The 15437-nt window shown below is 37.0% G+C and overlaps 1 protein-coding gene across 3 annotated transcripts in view; it reads right to left on the reverse strand.

Moving 5' to 3' along the window:
* The window catches only part of foxk2b (forkhead box K2b), a 49141-nt gene extending 39193 nt beyond the window's left edge, over window positions 1-9948 (reverse strand). For 2 of the 3 annotated variants that reach the window (XM_061712748.1, XM_061712747.1), the window contains exon 1: window positions 9524-9948. In XM_061712748.1, coding sequence (XP_061568732.1) covers window positions 9524-9813 — 290 coding nt within the window. In that variant the 5' untranslated portion in view covers window positions 9814-9948. The remainder of the gene's footprint in view (window positions 1-9523) is intronic. The other variant, XM_061712746.1, reaches the window with a different exon arrangement.
* Window positions 9949-15437: the final 5489 nt, after the last annotated feature.

Here is a 15437-nt window from a genome sequence, read left to right on the forward strand (position 1 = left end):
GTTGATGACACAGGTACTTGTATCACGTTGTGTTGAAGCAGGGAAGCATCTAAAACATGCAGGACAGGGGCCCACGAGGACCAGGGTTGAGAAACACTGATTTACACGAACCCGCATGAATACACTGTTAAGGTGCTATGAGCAGCCAAACCTACAGGGGGCAGTGTAACGAGAAGATAAAGTCATGCAATCAGAATCCTGGAAAAAACCATCAACAAATGACACGAGTAACTTCCAGTTACTTCCAAGACGATGGTATGGACTAAAAAATGTATCACGATCATTTCTGGCATTTATCCCGATAACGATAAAAACTGCGATAAAAAAAATACCAATTCAACTCCACCCTTTTAACTATAAATCTATCACCACATTCAGTCTTTGGAGCCCCCAAAACAAGTTTTCTTAGCTTATAAAATCACAAAGTAGAAAAAAATACAACCTGATAAATAAAGAAACGGTACAAATAAATAAAAGTTCACTGAAAATAAAATCCTATCAGTGATGACCTCTTCTAATATAAATAAAATGTGCAAATTAACCTGTGGTTGGAACATGCCACAAATGAGATCCTATTGCAATTTTTTTTTCGTAATAGTCAAACGTAACAACCATTTCCTTCTGTTTTTGCAGACTCTGCACATAATAGATGATGTTTGCTCCTCGTCTCTTTTTAAATCCAAACCAGTTCTGGAGCTGGAACCTCGTTTAACAACGAGCTCCTCGCTTTCAGATCCGCCTTCCGCCATGTTTGTTACACAAAAACGTCATCAACGGGAATTTATCCTTTTTACCGCGAGATGAAAAATTCTTACCGTGGGGAATTTTTTTGACGGTATATCGTGAACGGTAAAATATCACCCATTCCTACTAAACGGTATTCCTGATTTCGCCGCGTGAGACGGGAACCGCCGCCGCAGCCCCTCCGGCGTGAGACGGTCACTTCAGAACCCTTCCAGCACAGATTTGATCAGGATGGATGTAAAACAACCACATTAACATCGTAGCTGAGCGTAAATAACGACGGTCTGCCCCCGTGCATCATCTGCCTCGGCAACAGTAACCAACGGGAGCTTATCAGTAGGTCCGTTATGGAGGAGCAGAGAGGAAACCGACCTAAAGACGTGACGTTTATCAACACGGTGACTGGAAACCTTCTCGTTTTATAAGCCGTTTTGTGGTCCAGAAGGTCCGTACACACCTGTGACGATGTTTCTAACGCCACACGGGTCCGTGCGGCGTCAGAAACCTGCACAGGGTGAATGTTGGGTCTGAGCTTGCAGATCCAATCACAAAACTTTACAAAACTGCAATGAGAAAAACCCTAAAAGACCTTACTCATGGATTTATCTTCACCAGCCGCTGCATCGATCCCACACAAGCAGGTGTTATTTACCCAAACTCAACATCTACGATCAGTGATGACGGAAGTTGGACTAAGATGTCAACAATGTGTCACAAATACGTTTAAAGAGCAGAACCAGGTCACATCTGGGGGGGGAAACACAGCCAAGTTTACAAAACTATTATTTATTTACCAAAACTGACGGAAGTGGGCCTAAAGCCTGAGTTATGGTTCTGCGTCAAACCAACGCAGAGCACACGCCGTCACCGTGACGCCGTCGTGAACCTTCGGACTTCTCCGTCTCTCCATTTCTCCGCGGTGCAGTACCCCCCGTGACCGCTATGTCGCGATCTTTTCCTGAATGGTTTATCCGACTTTTCCGGTCACAGTTAATCAAAGAGATAAGGACAACTATTGTGCAAAAAACCAAAACAAAACGAAACGAGAAAAAAAAATATAAAAAATCACACATAAACGAAGAAAAGAGCGCTGAAAGTTCACGACTGCTTCAAACCGGAAACCGGAAATGCATTGCTTCCAAGCAAACCGGTCCGTGTACTTCGCGGCCATCCGTTTTTTTGTTTTGAAATGACAAAATCAAAATAGAGAAATAATCCAAAATAATCCGTTTCCCATCTTTTGTTTTGATAATAAAAAACGGAAAACTGATCGTTATCCGTTATCCATTATCCGTTTTCTGATTTCATTGATGTGTTTGAAAATCGAAATTGGGAATCAAAACAGCGAGTGGAAAACTCTTTTCTCTATTTCCTATTCCTTTCCAACGGGGGGGGCGGGGGTTAGAGTTCAGTACATGTTATTGATTGGACGCAGCTTTTTTTTGGACGCTGCAGCTGAACGGACTGTCACAACATCACTGCGGTTTCATGACGGAGTGAAGACAGATTACAGATTAAACTCATGTTTCACTGCAGTGATGTTGTTACAGTCCGTTCAGCTGCAGCGTCCAAAAAAAAAAAAAAAACTGCGTCCAATCAATAACATAAACTGAACTCTAACATACTGCCCCCCCGCCCCCTCCCGTTGGAAACGAATAGGAAATAGAGAAAAGAGTTTTCCACTTCCTGTTTTAATTCCCAATTTTGATTTTCAAACACATCAATGAAATCAGATAACGGATAACGATCCGTTTTCCGTTTTTTATTATCAAAACAAAAGATGGGAAACAGATTATTTTGGATTATTTCTCTATTTTTATTTTGTCATTTCAAAACAAAAAACCGATGGCCGCGAAGTGCACGGAAGTACACGGAAACCAACCAATCACAGCCCTCTCGTCTGCGTTTGGTCTGTGTCGCCTCGACGCGTAGTTACAATTTTTGGGAGGTACACGTCAGTGACGGCGTGGGCTGCGCGACACAGCGCAACCTGCGGCGTAGGCATGGCGTCGATTTGACGCAGAACCATAATTCAGCCTTAAGATGTCATCAATTTGGCACAAATACGTTTAGTAAGCAGAACCAGGTCACATCTGGTTACTGTTTGCAACTATTTAAATCTGGTTCAGTGAGTGAAACAACCGGAGTCAAATTCCCCGTCTGGCAGGTTCAAACTCGGCCAATAAACCTGATTCTGATACCTGGGGGAAAACACACCCAAGTTTACAAACTATTATTTGATGACGGACTAAGATGTCATCAATGTGTCACAAACACGTTTAAAGAGCAGAACCAGGTCACATCTGGATACTGTTTGCAACTATTTAAATCTGGGTTCAGTGAGCGAAACAACCAGAGTCAAATTCTCTGTCTGGCATGTTCATACTTGGCCAATAAAGATGATTCTGATTCTTCTGATTCTGATATATGGGGGGGAAACACAGCCAAGTTTACATACTATTATTTATTTACCAAAACTCATCATCTAAGATCCTTGATGACGGACTAAAACGTCATCAATGTGTCACAAACGCGTGTAGAGAGCAGAAACAGGTCACATCTGGGGGAAACAGACAAGTTTACCAACTATATTAGTCCAGGGCCAGAGCCCAAAATCTCACTGGTCAGTTCCACTCAAGGTGACAAAACGTACTAATGATTTTTGAAAAGATCCATGTCTGTAGATGATATTTTGGTATGATAACCTTCCTGAGTGGCAGCTGGATAGGAATGGGTGATATTTTACCGTTCACGATAAACCGTCAAAAAAATTCCCCACGGTAAGAATTTGTATCTCACGGTAAAAATGATAAATTTCCGTTGATTAAGTTTTTGTGTAAAGCTGATTTATGGTTCTGTGTTAAATCCACGCACAAGGTACGTCGATTTAAAGAAAGAAAGAAAGAAAGAAAGAAAGAAAGAAAGAAAGAAAGAAAGAAAGAAAGAAAGAAAGAAAGCTCCTAAAATATGAAAGAAAGAAAGAAAGAAAGAAAGAAAGAAAGAAAGAAAGAAAGAAAGAATCTCCTAAAATATGAAAGAAAGAAAGAAAGAAAGAAAGAAAGAATCTCCTAAAATATGAAAGAAAGAAAGAAAGAAAGAAAGAAAGAAAGAAAGAATCTCCTAAAATATGAAAGAAAGAAAGAAAGAAAGAAAGAAAGAAAGAAAGAAAGAAAGAAAGAAAGAAAGAAAGAAAGAAAGAAAGAAAGAAAGAAAGAAAGAAAGAAAGAAAGAAAGAAAGAAAGAAAGAAAGAAAGAAAGAAAGAAAGAAAGAAAGAAAGAAAGAAAGAAAGAAAGAAAGAAAGAAAGAAAGAAAGAAAGAAAGAAAGAATTCCTGTTGATACATGTAATTGGTGTAGTTTAGTATTTAGTATTTTTTAGAGCAGTGTTTTGGCTCCAAAGACTGAATGTGGTGATAGATTTATAGTTAAAAGGTGGAGTTGAATTGGTATTTTTTTTTTTTTTTTTTTTAAATCGTCATTTTTATCGTTATCGGGATAAATGCCAGAAATTATCGTGATACATTTTTTAGTCCATACCGCCCATCCCTACAGCTGGATCATAGTTATCAGCTCATGATCTTACCCTTCCCCTTCAGAAAATACATTTTAGATGCTGCTGCACATCCTGGTTTAGACTCATGTAGGAAATCTGTCAATGTTTCACAATATTGTCTTTGCTATCATTTTAAAGGGACCTTTAAAGCATTCATTCAAGCTAAGACGTGATACATTTCCTGAATCCTTATGGTCCTATGAGTATTCCAATTTTTGTATTTTGTGTCTCTATTGTTCCTCGATGACACAGGGATAAAAGATAGTATATAATTTAGGTGAAAATGGTGTAAAAATGTGTGTTGTTTATAGTTTAAAGAGCTGCAGTGACCTCTATGTTGGTCAGAAAGATTCACATCTTAGCTTGAATGAATGCTTAACCCTTGTGTTCTTTGGGTCAAGGGAGGGTGAGGGGAGAAAAGAAGGAATGAAGGAAAGAAGGAAGTAAGGAAGAAAGGGAGAAAAGATGGAAGGAAGTAGGGCTGTTCGATTTTTCCCAAAAATAAAATCTCGATTTTTTTCTCTCAAAATCCGATTTTCGTTTACGATTATTTTGTGAATTGACAAAAAGCAAAGAAATTATTTCAAATATGCTGTTTTTTTATTGAACATTTGCCCCAAAATGAATGAATAAAGTGCAAAACTCTGTAAAATAAGTTGAAAAAAAGTTTTAAAAAATATAATAAAATATAAAGTTTTATCTCTGAAAAAAAAAAATCAGCAAATCAGCACTTGCAAACATACAGTAAGTTATATTTCCAATTAAAAAAATAAAATAAAAAAAAAATAAAAAAAAGTGAAAAATCGATTTTACGAGTTTCGCGTTTTAACATCGTTCTAATTACATAATCGCGATTACGATTTAAAATCGATTAATCGAACAGCCCTAGAAGGAAGGGAAGACTGGAGAAAAGGAAAGAAAGAAGGGAGGGAAGAAGGAAGGAATGGAGAAAATAAGGAAAGAAGGAAGTAAAAGCAAATAAGGTAATAAAGGAACGAATGACGAAAGGGAGGTAGGAAGAAAAAGGAGTAAAAGTGGGTAAAAAAGGAGGAAAAGAGGAAAGGAAGAAGAGAGCAGGAGGAAAGAAGGATAGAAGAATTGGGTCATTTTGACCCAAAAAAAGCACAAGGGTTAAAAGGTCTCCTTTAAAATGAGACCAAAGACAATATTGTGAAACATTGACAGATTTCCTACATGAGTCTAAACCAGGATATGCAGCAGCATCTGAAATATAATTTTCTGAACTTCATGAGCTGATAAATATGATCCAGCTGCCACTCAGGAAGGTTTTCATACCAAAATATAATCTACAGACATGGATCTTTTCAAACATTAAAAGCAAGTTCTGTCACCATGAGTGGTTGTGATATCTGGTCTGGAACATGATGGGGATGTTTGATTCGAGGTCCCGGCTCGTGCCGGCGGGTGAGCCAGCCGGGCGGGGATTGCGTCGGTTTGTTTACGTTCGTGTGGGGGTCGAGGAACGGCTTCATTCACAAAAATACCGGCAGCCTGTTTACGGCACGACCGGGGCGGACCGTAAACAATCACAACAATGTCAACAAAAGAAAGACACATTTGGGAAAAAAACTAAAAACCCAACAGGATGCGGATCTTTCTAACATGCTACAACACGTGGTGCCGCTAGCCGGGCGAGACTGCTGGCTGTTCGGGCCGGTGTTGTGCTGATTTCTGCTGCTTTGCCAAAAAATGCTCCCTAATGGTTTTCTACCTTTGTAGAGCTACAATTTTACTGTGTTTTACTCCCTAAACCACTTCCTTTTCCCCCGTTTAGAGCAGATCCGGGTCACATCTGGTTACTGTTTGCAACTATTTAAATCTGGGTTCAGTGAGCGAAACAACCGGAGTCAAATTCTCTGTCTGGCATGTTCATACTTGGCCAATAAAGCTGATTTTGATTCTTCTGATTCAGATATATCATCAATTTGTCACAAACACATTTAGAGAGCAGAACCAGGTCACTTCTGGGGGGGAAACAGTCAATTTTACTATTATTACTTACTATTATTCATCAATAGTTCATTAACTATTATTTATTTACCAAAACTCAACATCTAAGATCCTTGATGGACTAAGATGTCATCAATGTGTCACAAATACGTGTAAAGAGCAGAACCAGGTCAAATCAGGGGGGAAACACAGCCAATTTTACAATTATTATTCGTCAATAGTTCATTAACTATTATGTATTTATCAAAACTCAACATCTACTATCATTGATGACGGACTAAGAGGTCATCAATGTGTCACAAACACGTTTAGAGAGCAAAACCAGGTCACATCTGGTTACTGTTTGCAACTATTTAAATCTGGGTACAGTGAGCGAAACAACCGGAGTCAAATTCCCTGTCTGGCATGTTCATACTTGGCCAATAAACCTGATTCTGATTCTTCTGATTCTGATATATGGGGGGTAAACACAGACAAGTTTACAAACTATTATCTATTTACCAAAACTCATCATCTAAGATCCTTGATGACGGACTAAAACGTCATCAATGTGTCACAAACACGTTTAGAGAGCAGAACCCGGTCACATCTGGGGGGGAAACACAGCCAATTTTACTATTATTATTTACTATTATTCATCAATAGTTCATTAACTATTATGTATTTACCAAAACTCAACATCTACTGTCCTTGATGACGGACTAATGTGTCACAAACACGTTTAAAGAGCAGAACCAGGTCACATCTGGTTACTGTTTGTAACTATTTAAATCTGGGTACAGTGAGCATGTCTGGGTCTGGCATGTTCATACTTGGCCAATAAAGCTGATTCTGATTCTGATATATGGGGGGTAAACACAGCCAAGTTTACATACTATTATTTATTCACCAAAACTCAACATGTACTATCCTTGATGACGGACTAATGTGTCATTAATGTGTCACAAACACGTTCAGAAAGCAAAACCAGGTCACATCTGGGGGGGGGAAACAAAGCCAATTTTACTATTAATATTTACTATTATTTACCAATAGATCATTAACTATTATATATTTATCAAAACTCAACATCTAAAACGTCATCAATGTGTCACAAATACGTCTAGAGAGCAGAACCAGGTCAAATCTGGGGGGGAAACACAGCCAATTTTACTACTATTATTCATCAATAGATCATTAACTATTACTCATTTACCAAAACTCAACATCTACTATCCTTGATGACGGACTAAGATGTCAACAATGTGTCACAAATAGATTTAGAGAGCAAAACCAGGTCACATCTGGGGGGAAACACAGCCAATTTTACTATTATTTATCAAATTTTACTATTATTTATCAATAGTTCATTAATTATTCTTTATTTACCAAAAACTCAACATATACTATCCTTGATGACGGACTAAAACGTCATCAATGTGTCACAAATACATTTAAAGAGCAGAACCAGGTCACATCTGGGGGTAAACACAGCCAATTTTACTATTATTATTTACTATTATTCATCAATAGTTCATTAACTATTATTTATTCATCAAAACTCAACATCTACTATCATTGATGACGGACTAATGTGTCACAAACTCGTCTAGAGAGCAAAACCAGGGGCCTGTACTACGAAGCAAGTTCAACATATCCAGGATATCTTTTCCTTATCCAGATTCACTAAGCGGGACAATTGCAATCACGCTAAGCGGTCACACGACGGTGGTTATCAACTCGGTATATCAACCCAGGTTTCTCCAATCTGGATATGAGCGCGTGCACATAAAAGGGGCGGTGTTTTCAGCGCATGACCAATCGCAAGCATGGAGAAGTCCGCTGTCAGAGCCGCTTATTTCAGTAGCGAAGAGCAAACAATAATTTTACGGAAATATGATGAGTATAGGCATATAATACAGGCAAAAAGCAACACAGTTGCAGCTGCAAAATGCAGGAAAGACAGCTGGCAAAAGATCGCTGACTGTATAAATGCGTAAATTCATAGGGATATAAACATATATTTGAATATTCTGGGAATCTTAATCTTAAACTGTAAACCATGATCAGCAATATTAAAATAATAAAAGGCTTGCAATATTTCAGTTGATTTGTAATGAATCCAGAATGTATGACATTTTTTTTGTTTTTGTGTTTGCATTACAGAAAATCACAATATTCTAATTTTCTGAGACAGTCCTGTATATATTGGTTCTATAACTATTGTTGTTGACCGATAACTTGTGCTGATGCTGTACCAAAGAATTGGGTTTTTTTATTTATTTTATTTAATTTTTTATTTTTTCAGGAGGGGGGTATTTAGTATTTTAAAGTGACTTCTCAGAATGTTCGAGGGACGAAATTGAAAATCCCTTTTTTGCTATCCCCTTACAAATGCATCTTCTTTTTCATTTCTTCTTGATTTATTTATTTAATTGGTATTAGTTTTGGATTGACTGTACATCGGATTTTGGGTGATGATTTGTTTTATTTATTCATTGATTGATTTATTTTTTATTTTCTCCTCCACCTCTTTTTTCTTTTTTTCCTTTTTTTCTGGATCGTTCATACAGGTACTCATCAGGGAAAGCAAAGGGGTTTTGGTGGTCCCTGAATACGCGTTCTCTTCGGAGGGATCCTCTCACGATCCGCGCTCCAAGCTCCACTGGATTCTCTTCGAAAGGGCATGTCATTTTCCAAGAGAGCTGATTGGTCAGTGGGCGGTGCTTTTATACCCGGCGATCTGTATCTCGAACATAACCTGCTCCGGAGCAGGTTAGCGGTTCAGCATAAGTTACCATGGCGATGTGCCCCGATAAGAAGTGAACCACCGTCGTAGTCCTGAAAACCCAGGGTTAAACCTGAAGTTACCTCGCTAACCCCAAATCCCGCTTCGTAGTACAGGCCCCTGGTCACATCTGGGCCAAGTTTACTATTATTCATCAACAGATCAAGTGAAGCTTCTTCTCCTTCACTGATGGGGGTGTTTGATTAGAGGTCACGGCTCGTGCCGGCGGGTGAGCCAGCAGGGCGGGGATTGCGTCGGTTTGTTTACGTTCGTGTGGGGGTCGAGGAACGGCTTCATTCACAAAAATACCGACACTATTTACACCCCCATAAACAATCACAACAATATCAACAAAAAAAGCCACATTTGTATTTAAAAAACCGAAAAACCCCATGCGGATGCGGATCTTTCTCCGCTAACATGCTACAACACGTGGTCCCGCTAGGCGGGCGGAGACTGCTCGGGCCGGCGGCCGCGTGGTCCACTCACACCCGCGGCAGCTGCAGAGGAGCGGCGCCCCGGCGCAGGAACACGCCGTCCACGAACACGCCGTTTTTGCCCAGGCAGCGCAGGTAGAAGTCCCCCCCGCCGGCACCGCCCGCGCCGGCCGCGCCGTCGTCCCCGGTGGTGAAGATCTCCAGGTGCCGCCGGGAGATGAAGCTGGAGTGGCCCATGCTGACGTCCACCGAGCCCTGCGACGAGTTCCGGCCCACCGTCACCGCCCGCTTCTTCATCAGGTACTCGAACTCCCGGCCCTCGAGCCGGGCGACCGCGGCCATGCTGGAAATGATAAATACAGGGGGGGGAACTGGTGGAAAAACGGGGGGTTTTGGAGCCCGTCGGAAGGAGATGAGGGGGAGATTCACCCGTCGCCGCCGCCGCCGACAGAAAGAGGAGCGGGGAGCTGAGCAGCGAGGGGGGCGGGGCCAAGGATGAGAGTGACGGCTGCTGAGGGCCAATCAGCGGCCGCGTTGGTTACGGCGACGAGGCGTGTTGGCCAATGGGGAGCGAGAGTCGAGCAGAGGACACAATCAAGGTCGGTTGCCCCGGTAGCAGGACGCGCACGATGCGGCCCGGGAGGACGGAAGACCCGGCGACAGGAACGCGGATCAGCGCCGGTAAAGATGACCGGGATTCAATTTAAGATTCTTTATTTTTAATTATTTTAATTGATTTTTCCCTGATTGCATTACAACAGTGAATAAATAAAGTAGGCTAAATCAAGATCATACGGAATCAAATCATACCAGAACAATTAAAAGAAATATAATTAAATACATTATATATAATAACATAACATAACATAATATAAAAAATATATATATATATATATATATATATATATATATATATATATATATATATATATATATATATATATATATTCAATGCTAACTGCATTCCGTTGCCCTGTACCTTAACATGTGCAATGATAATAAAGTTGAATCTAATCTAATATTATATAATATAATTATTTTTATTGAATTTTCCCTGGATGCATTACAACAGTGGGAGATTCACTTCAACACTTAAAAAGTAAATAAATAAATCAATCTGTAAATATAAAAACAAATGCCAAGATCATACAGAATCAAATCATACCAGAACAATGTAGGCTAAATAAAATAACCATTTGAAAGAAATATAATTAAATACATTATATATAATAATAATAATAATAATAATAATAATATATTAAATATAATTATTTTTATTGAATTTTCCCTGGATACATTAAAACGTTGGGAGATTCACTTCAACACTTAAAAAGCAAATAAATAAATCTGTAAATATCAAAGTAAAAACAATGCCAAGATCATACTCAATCAATGCATAGCACAACAGATTCAGATTCAGATGACTTTATTAATCCTTTTGGGAGGTTCCCTCAGGGAAATGGACATCTCCATCTCACTCACACAGCACTGTCATTTACAAATCAAACGCCCCAAAAGCCAAAACACCCATATGAAGATAAAAAGATAAAAAAAATAAAGATAAAAATAGAAATAAAAAGTGCAGTGCCATAATAATAATGATATGTATAGAGTAGGCTAAATAAAATAACAATTTAAACAAAATTAAACTAAAACAAACTCAACAAATTCTAAATGGATATTTTGGATGAATATACCCCTCTGCTGAATTTTTAATTTTGACGACAACAACTGTTCTTTGTGTGATGAAACATATTGAAACAACTAAACGTTTATTTTATGATTTGTAAATTTTCTAATGCTTTTTGGGAAGATTTGTATGACTGGTTATTCCCTAAATGTGTCAATTTCTCTAATCTAACAAAAGGAAATGTTTAATTCGGTATATTTGTGGAAGACCAAACACGTGATTTGGCAATTAACACGAAAATAATTATTGGGAAGTTTTTTATTTTATATTTTTTATAAATAAAAATAAATTCATATTTATTCATTGTTTATGTAATGTTTATGTAATAATTGCTTGGGGGTCACGTTCTGGGTCTCTGGAAAGCGCCTAGAGACAACTGGTGTAATAGACGCTATATAAATAGAATTGAATTGAAATTGAAAAAAAACAAACTGTTATATTTTTCATAAGGAGCTATGTCACTATTTTTCATCTTCAAAGTGTATGGAGAAGAAGAAAGCTGTGAAACTTTTGCAATTTAGAAGAGGAACTTAATCTTGCAAAGTACCCCTTTAATGTATTTGGGTGTATGGGTAGATTTGCTTTTATTTATGTACTGAAATGGACAGCTAATTATGTGTATGTATGCATGTGTGTATATATATGTGTATGTGTGTGTATATATATATATATATATATATATATATATATATATATGTGTATGGGTGTATGTATATGTATATATGTGTGTATGTAGATATATATAGATATAGAGCAGAGGGAGTTAATATAGAAATAATATGGTGTAAATAAGTATATTTATATAAATATTTACATGGGCATGTGTGTACAAATATGTAGAAATACTCAACTATGTGTATGTATGTATAGGTAAGTGTGTGAGTATAATTATAGTATAGTTGGTTATTATAAATATTTATAAATGAGTAGTGAATGGGGGTAGGATTAAATAAGTTTACACTTCTTCCTACTCATTTTTGCACATGTAAATTAAGATATTAAGGGTTAAAGTATGACATTCTTTGTTTTGTTGTTTGTTTGCTTTGTTTTGTTTTCTTATCTTCTCTTTAATTGTTGTCTTTTAAATATACAAAAACAATAAAAAATAAAATAACATTTTCTTTTAATTTGTATTATTTAATTTCATCATTTAATATCCATATTTCCTTTCACTCTCTAGCTTACTTTGTGTACTGTCTGTTGGCTACCTACAGGACTGTCTCAGAAAATTAGAATATTGTGATAAAGTTCTTTATTTTCTGTAATGCAATTGAAAAAACAAAAATATTGCTGATTATGGTTTACAGTTTAAGATTAAGATTCCCAGAATATTCTAATTTTTTGAGATAGGATATTTGAGTTTTCTTAAGCTGTAAGCCATGATCAGCAATATTAAAATAATAAAAGGCTTGCAATATTTCAGTTGATTTGTAATGCATCCAGAATGTATGACATTTTTGCATTACAGAAAATAAAGGACTTTATCACAATATTCTAATTTTCGGAGACAGTCATGTACATCCTTTCTACATTGTACCATTCCATTACTGTTTGTAAACTTGTTCAGTTTAGCTCAAATAAAGAATAAAAAGATGATCCGGGGGGGCCACGTGGGGCCGCTGCAGCGCCTGCTCCGGCTCCACTACGGAATCCAGTCCGGGTTTTCCACGCTGCTTTCTTTGCAGCAGGGTTTTTACTTTGTAATTATGTTTTTAGATATCTTTTCCGTGACCTTTATGAACAGTTTCGGGTGTTGGGACCCCCCTCGCGCCCTGAAGGGGACGCACCGGGCCCCGCTGGCCCCTGGGCCGGACCCCGGGCCCCCTGGACCCGCAGGGTCCACCATCAGTGGGCCGCTTGTTTGTAAACACGGAGGGACCGTCCTTGTCCCAGTGGCGTGACTGCGCATGCGCACACGTGCAGCCAGCTTCTTCCGGCTTCTCTTACCACGTTAGTGACAGACGCACTATTGTGCAGCTCTTTAAGATAAATACAACCAAAATCCCCTAAAACCAAGAAAAAGATGGCATATCCTAAAGGAATTAGAAATGGAAAAGATTAGGAAAATAAGAAAAAATTATATTTCATTTCCACTAATCAATTATTTCTACAATCCAAATCACTAACATTTCTGGATCTTGTCAGTGTCAATACAGCACAACGAATGTTCAAAAAAAAGAATAATTCATTACGGGACATACAGGACTGTCTCAGAAAATTAGAATATTGTGATTTTCTGTAATGCAATTACAAAAACAAAAATGTCATACATTCTGGATTCATTACAAATCAACTGAAATTATATATATATATATATTTTTATTTAACCTTTATTTCACCAGGAATCAAAACTCATATTGCAAGTCTTTTATTATTTTAATATTGCTGATCATGGCTTACAGCTTAAGAAAACTCAAATATCATATCTCAAAAAATTAGAATATTCTGGGAATCTTAATCTTAAACTGTAAACCATAATCAGCAATATTAAAATAATAAAAGGCTTGCAATATTTCAGTTGATTTGTAATGAATCCAGAATGTATGACATTTTAGTTTTTTTAATTGCATTACAGAAAATAAAGAACTTTATCACAATATTCTAATTTTCTCAGACAGTCCTGTATACAGGGGATATTTTTTGGAAGAGAGGGAGCTACAACCTCAAGGGTCAGTTTAATTTTAAAGTTCTCAACACTGAAGAGCTTCTGTGTGTCGACCTGCGGAGTGAAACTGTGGAACAGCCTGAACACGGAGCTAAAACAAAGTCAAAACATATCACAATTTAAAAAAAGATACAAAGAAACATTTTATTCAAAATGCAAATGCGAATAAACATGTAGATATGTATATTTATTAATATACGTAGATATATAGATTTATATTATACATATAGATATGTTATATGTAAGTATATGGATATATTGAGTTGTATTATACGTACAGTATTTATATATCTATATCTCTGTTAATTGATTTATAGTTACATGTAGATACGTCGATATATAGATTTATAGTCATTTCTATGTATATAATTGGAGATAAATATATGAACCAATGTATATATAGCATATCTACTCATATATATATATATATATATATATATATATATATATACTTGTATATATATATATTTGTATTTACATGTTCGAAATAAAATCTTCAAATCAAAATCAAATCACTTCCACCGAAAATAAAAGAGGTAAACTTCAGAATTGTAAATTAAATTTACCCAACAAATGAGTTTTTAGGATTCAAATTTAATTTTGAATAGAATAATTGTGTTTTTTTGTGAAAGGGAAATTGAAACTTTGCAACATCTTTTCTTTCATTGTGATTCAGTGCAGTATTTGTGGAGTGAGATGCAGAGCTGCTGCAGTCCAGGGACATTCAGCTACATTTAACAGTTATATTTCATGTTTTTCTTGAAGACAAGAATTTGGACCTTGTCCTTAATAATTTGATGTTATTGGCGAAAGTTCTTCATTCACAATATAGTTTTAAGACCAAACCGTGTTTGACCCATTGGAGAAATGAGCTAAAGCTCTTGAGTAAGTCCTTGAGTCTTGGTAAAGAAAAGAAAGGCCTTAAACTGGTTTTCTTTACTTGAAAGATATGATTTAATATGAGATGGCCCTTGTGAGTTTTTTATTTATTTATTTTTTTTTATTTTATTTTATACGATAATTAGATTCTCAGTGTATATTTTGTAATACTGATGTTGCTCAACCCAAGGCAAAAGTTTGTAATTCTGATACGACGTTTATGTGCCTTGTTTGTTTGTATCTATGTTTCAATAAAAAAATAAAAAATAAAACAAAAATCAATCTGTTTCTGTTCCCTTTTATTTTATAAATTACATAAAATACAAAACATCAACCACTTCATGCAGGTTCTACACAGTTTACTTCTTTTATGTGGCTCATATTTCTGCTTCATGGATATAAAGCCAAAGCGGTTCATTTGTGCAGCACATATCAAGTCAGAACTCCTCTCAAAATGCATTAAAAACAAGAAAACAACTACCCCTGAATATTAAAAGAAAAAAAAAACAAGGAAACAAAAATAAGAATCGTGCAATGAATTATTATTATTAATGATTAATTAGATTCATGTGCAGGCACGTCTCATAAAACAATCTTAAACGCAGATAAATGAGATGCTGCACCAATTAAATTGAATCAAATACCCAATTTAAGCTCCGTTGGCTTCATTCCAACAGGAGGGGGGGCCACAATGACGGAAAGACCTTTCACCCAGTTTGATTTTAACCATAA

The sequence above is a fragment of the Cololabis saira genome, chromosome 21, assembly GCF_033807715.1.
Source record: "Cololabis saira isolate AMF1-May2022 chromosome 21, fColSai1.1, whole genome shotgun sequence".
In the NCBI taxonomy this organism is placed as follows: domain Eukaryota; kingdom Metazoa; phylum Chordata; class Actinopteri; order Beloniformes; family Belonidae; genus Cololabis; species Cololabis saira.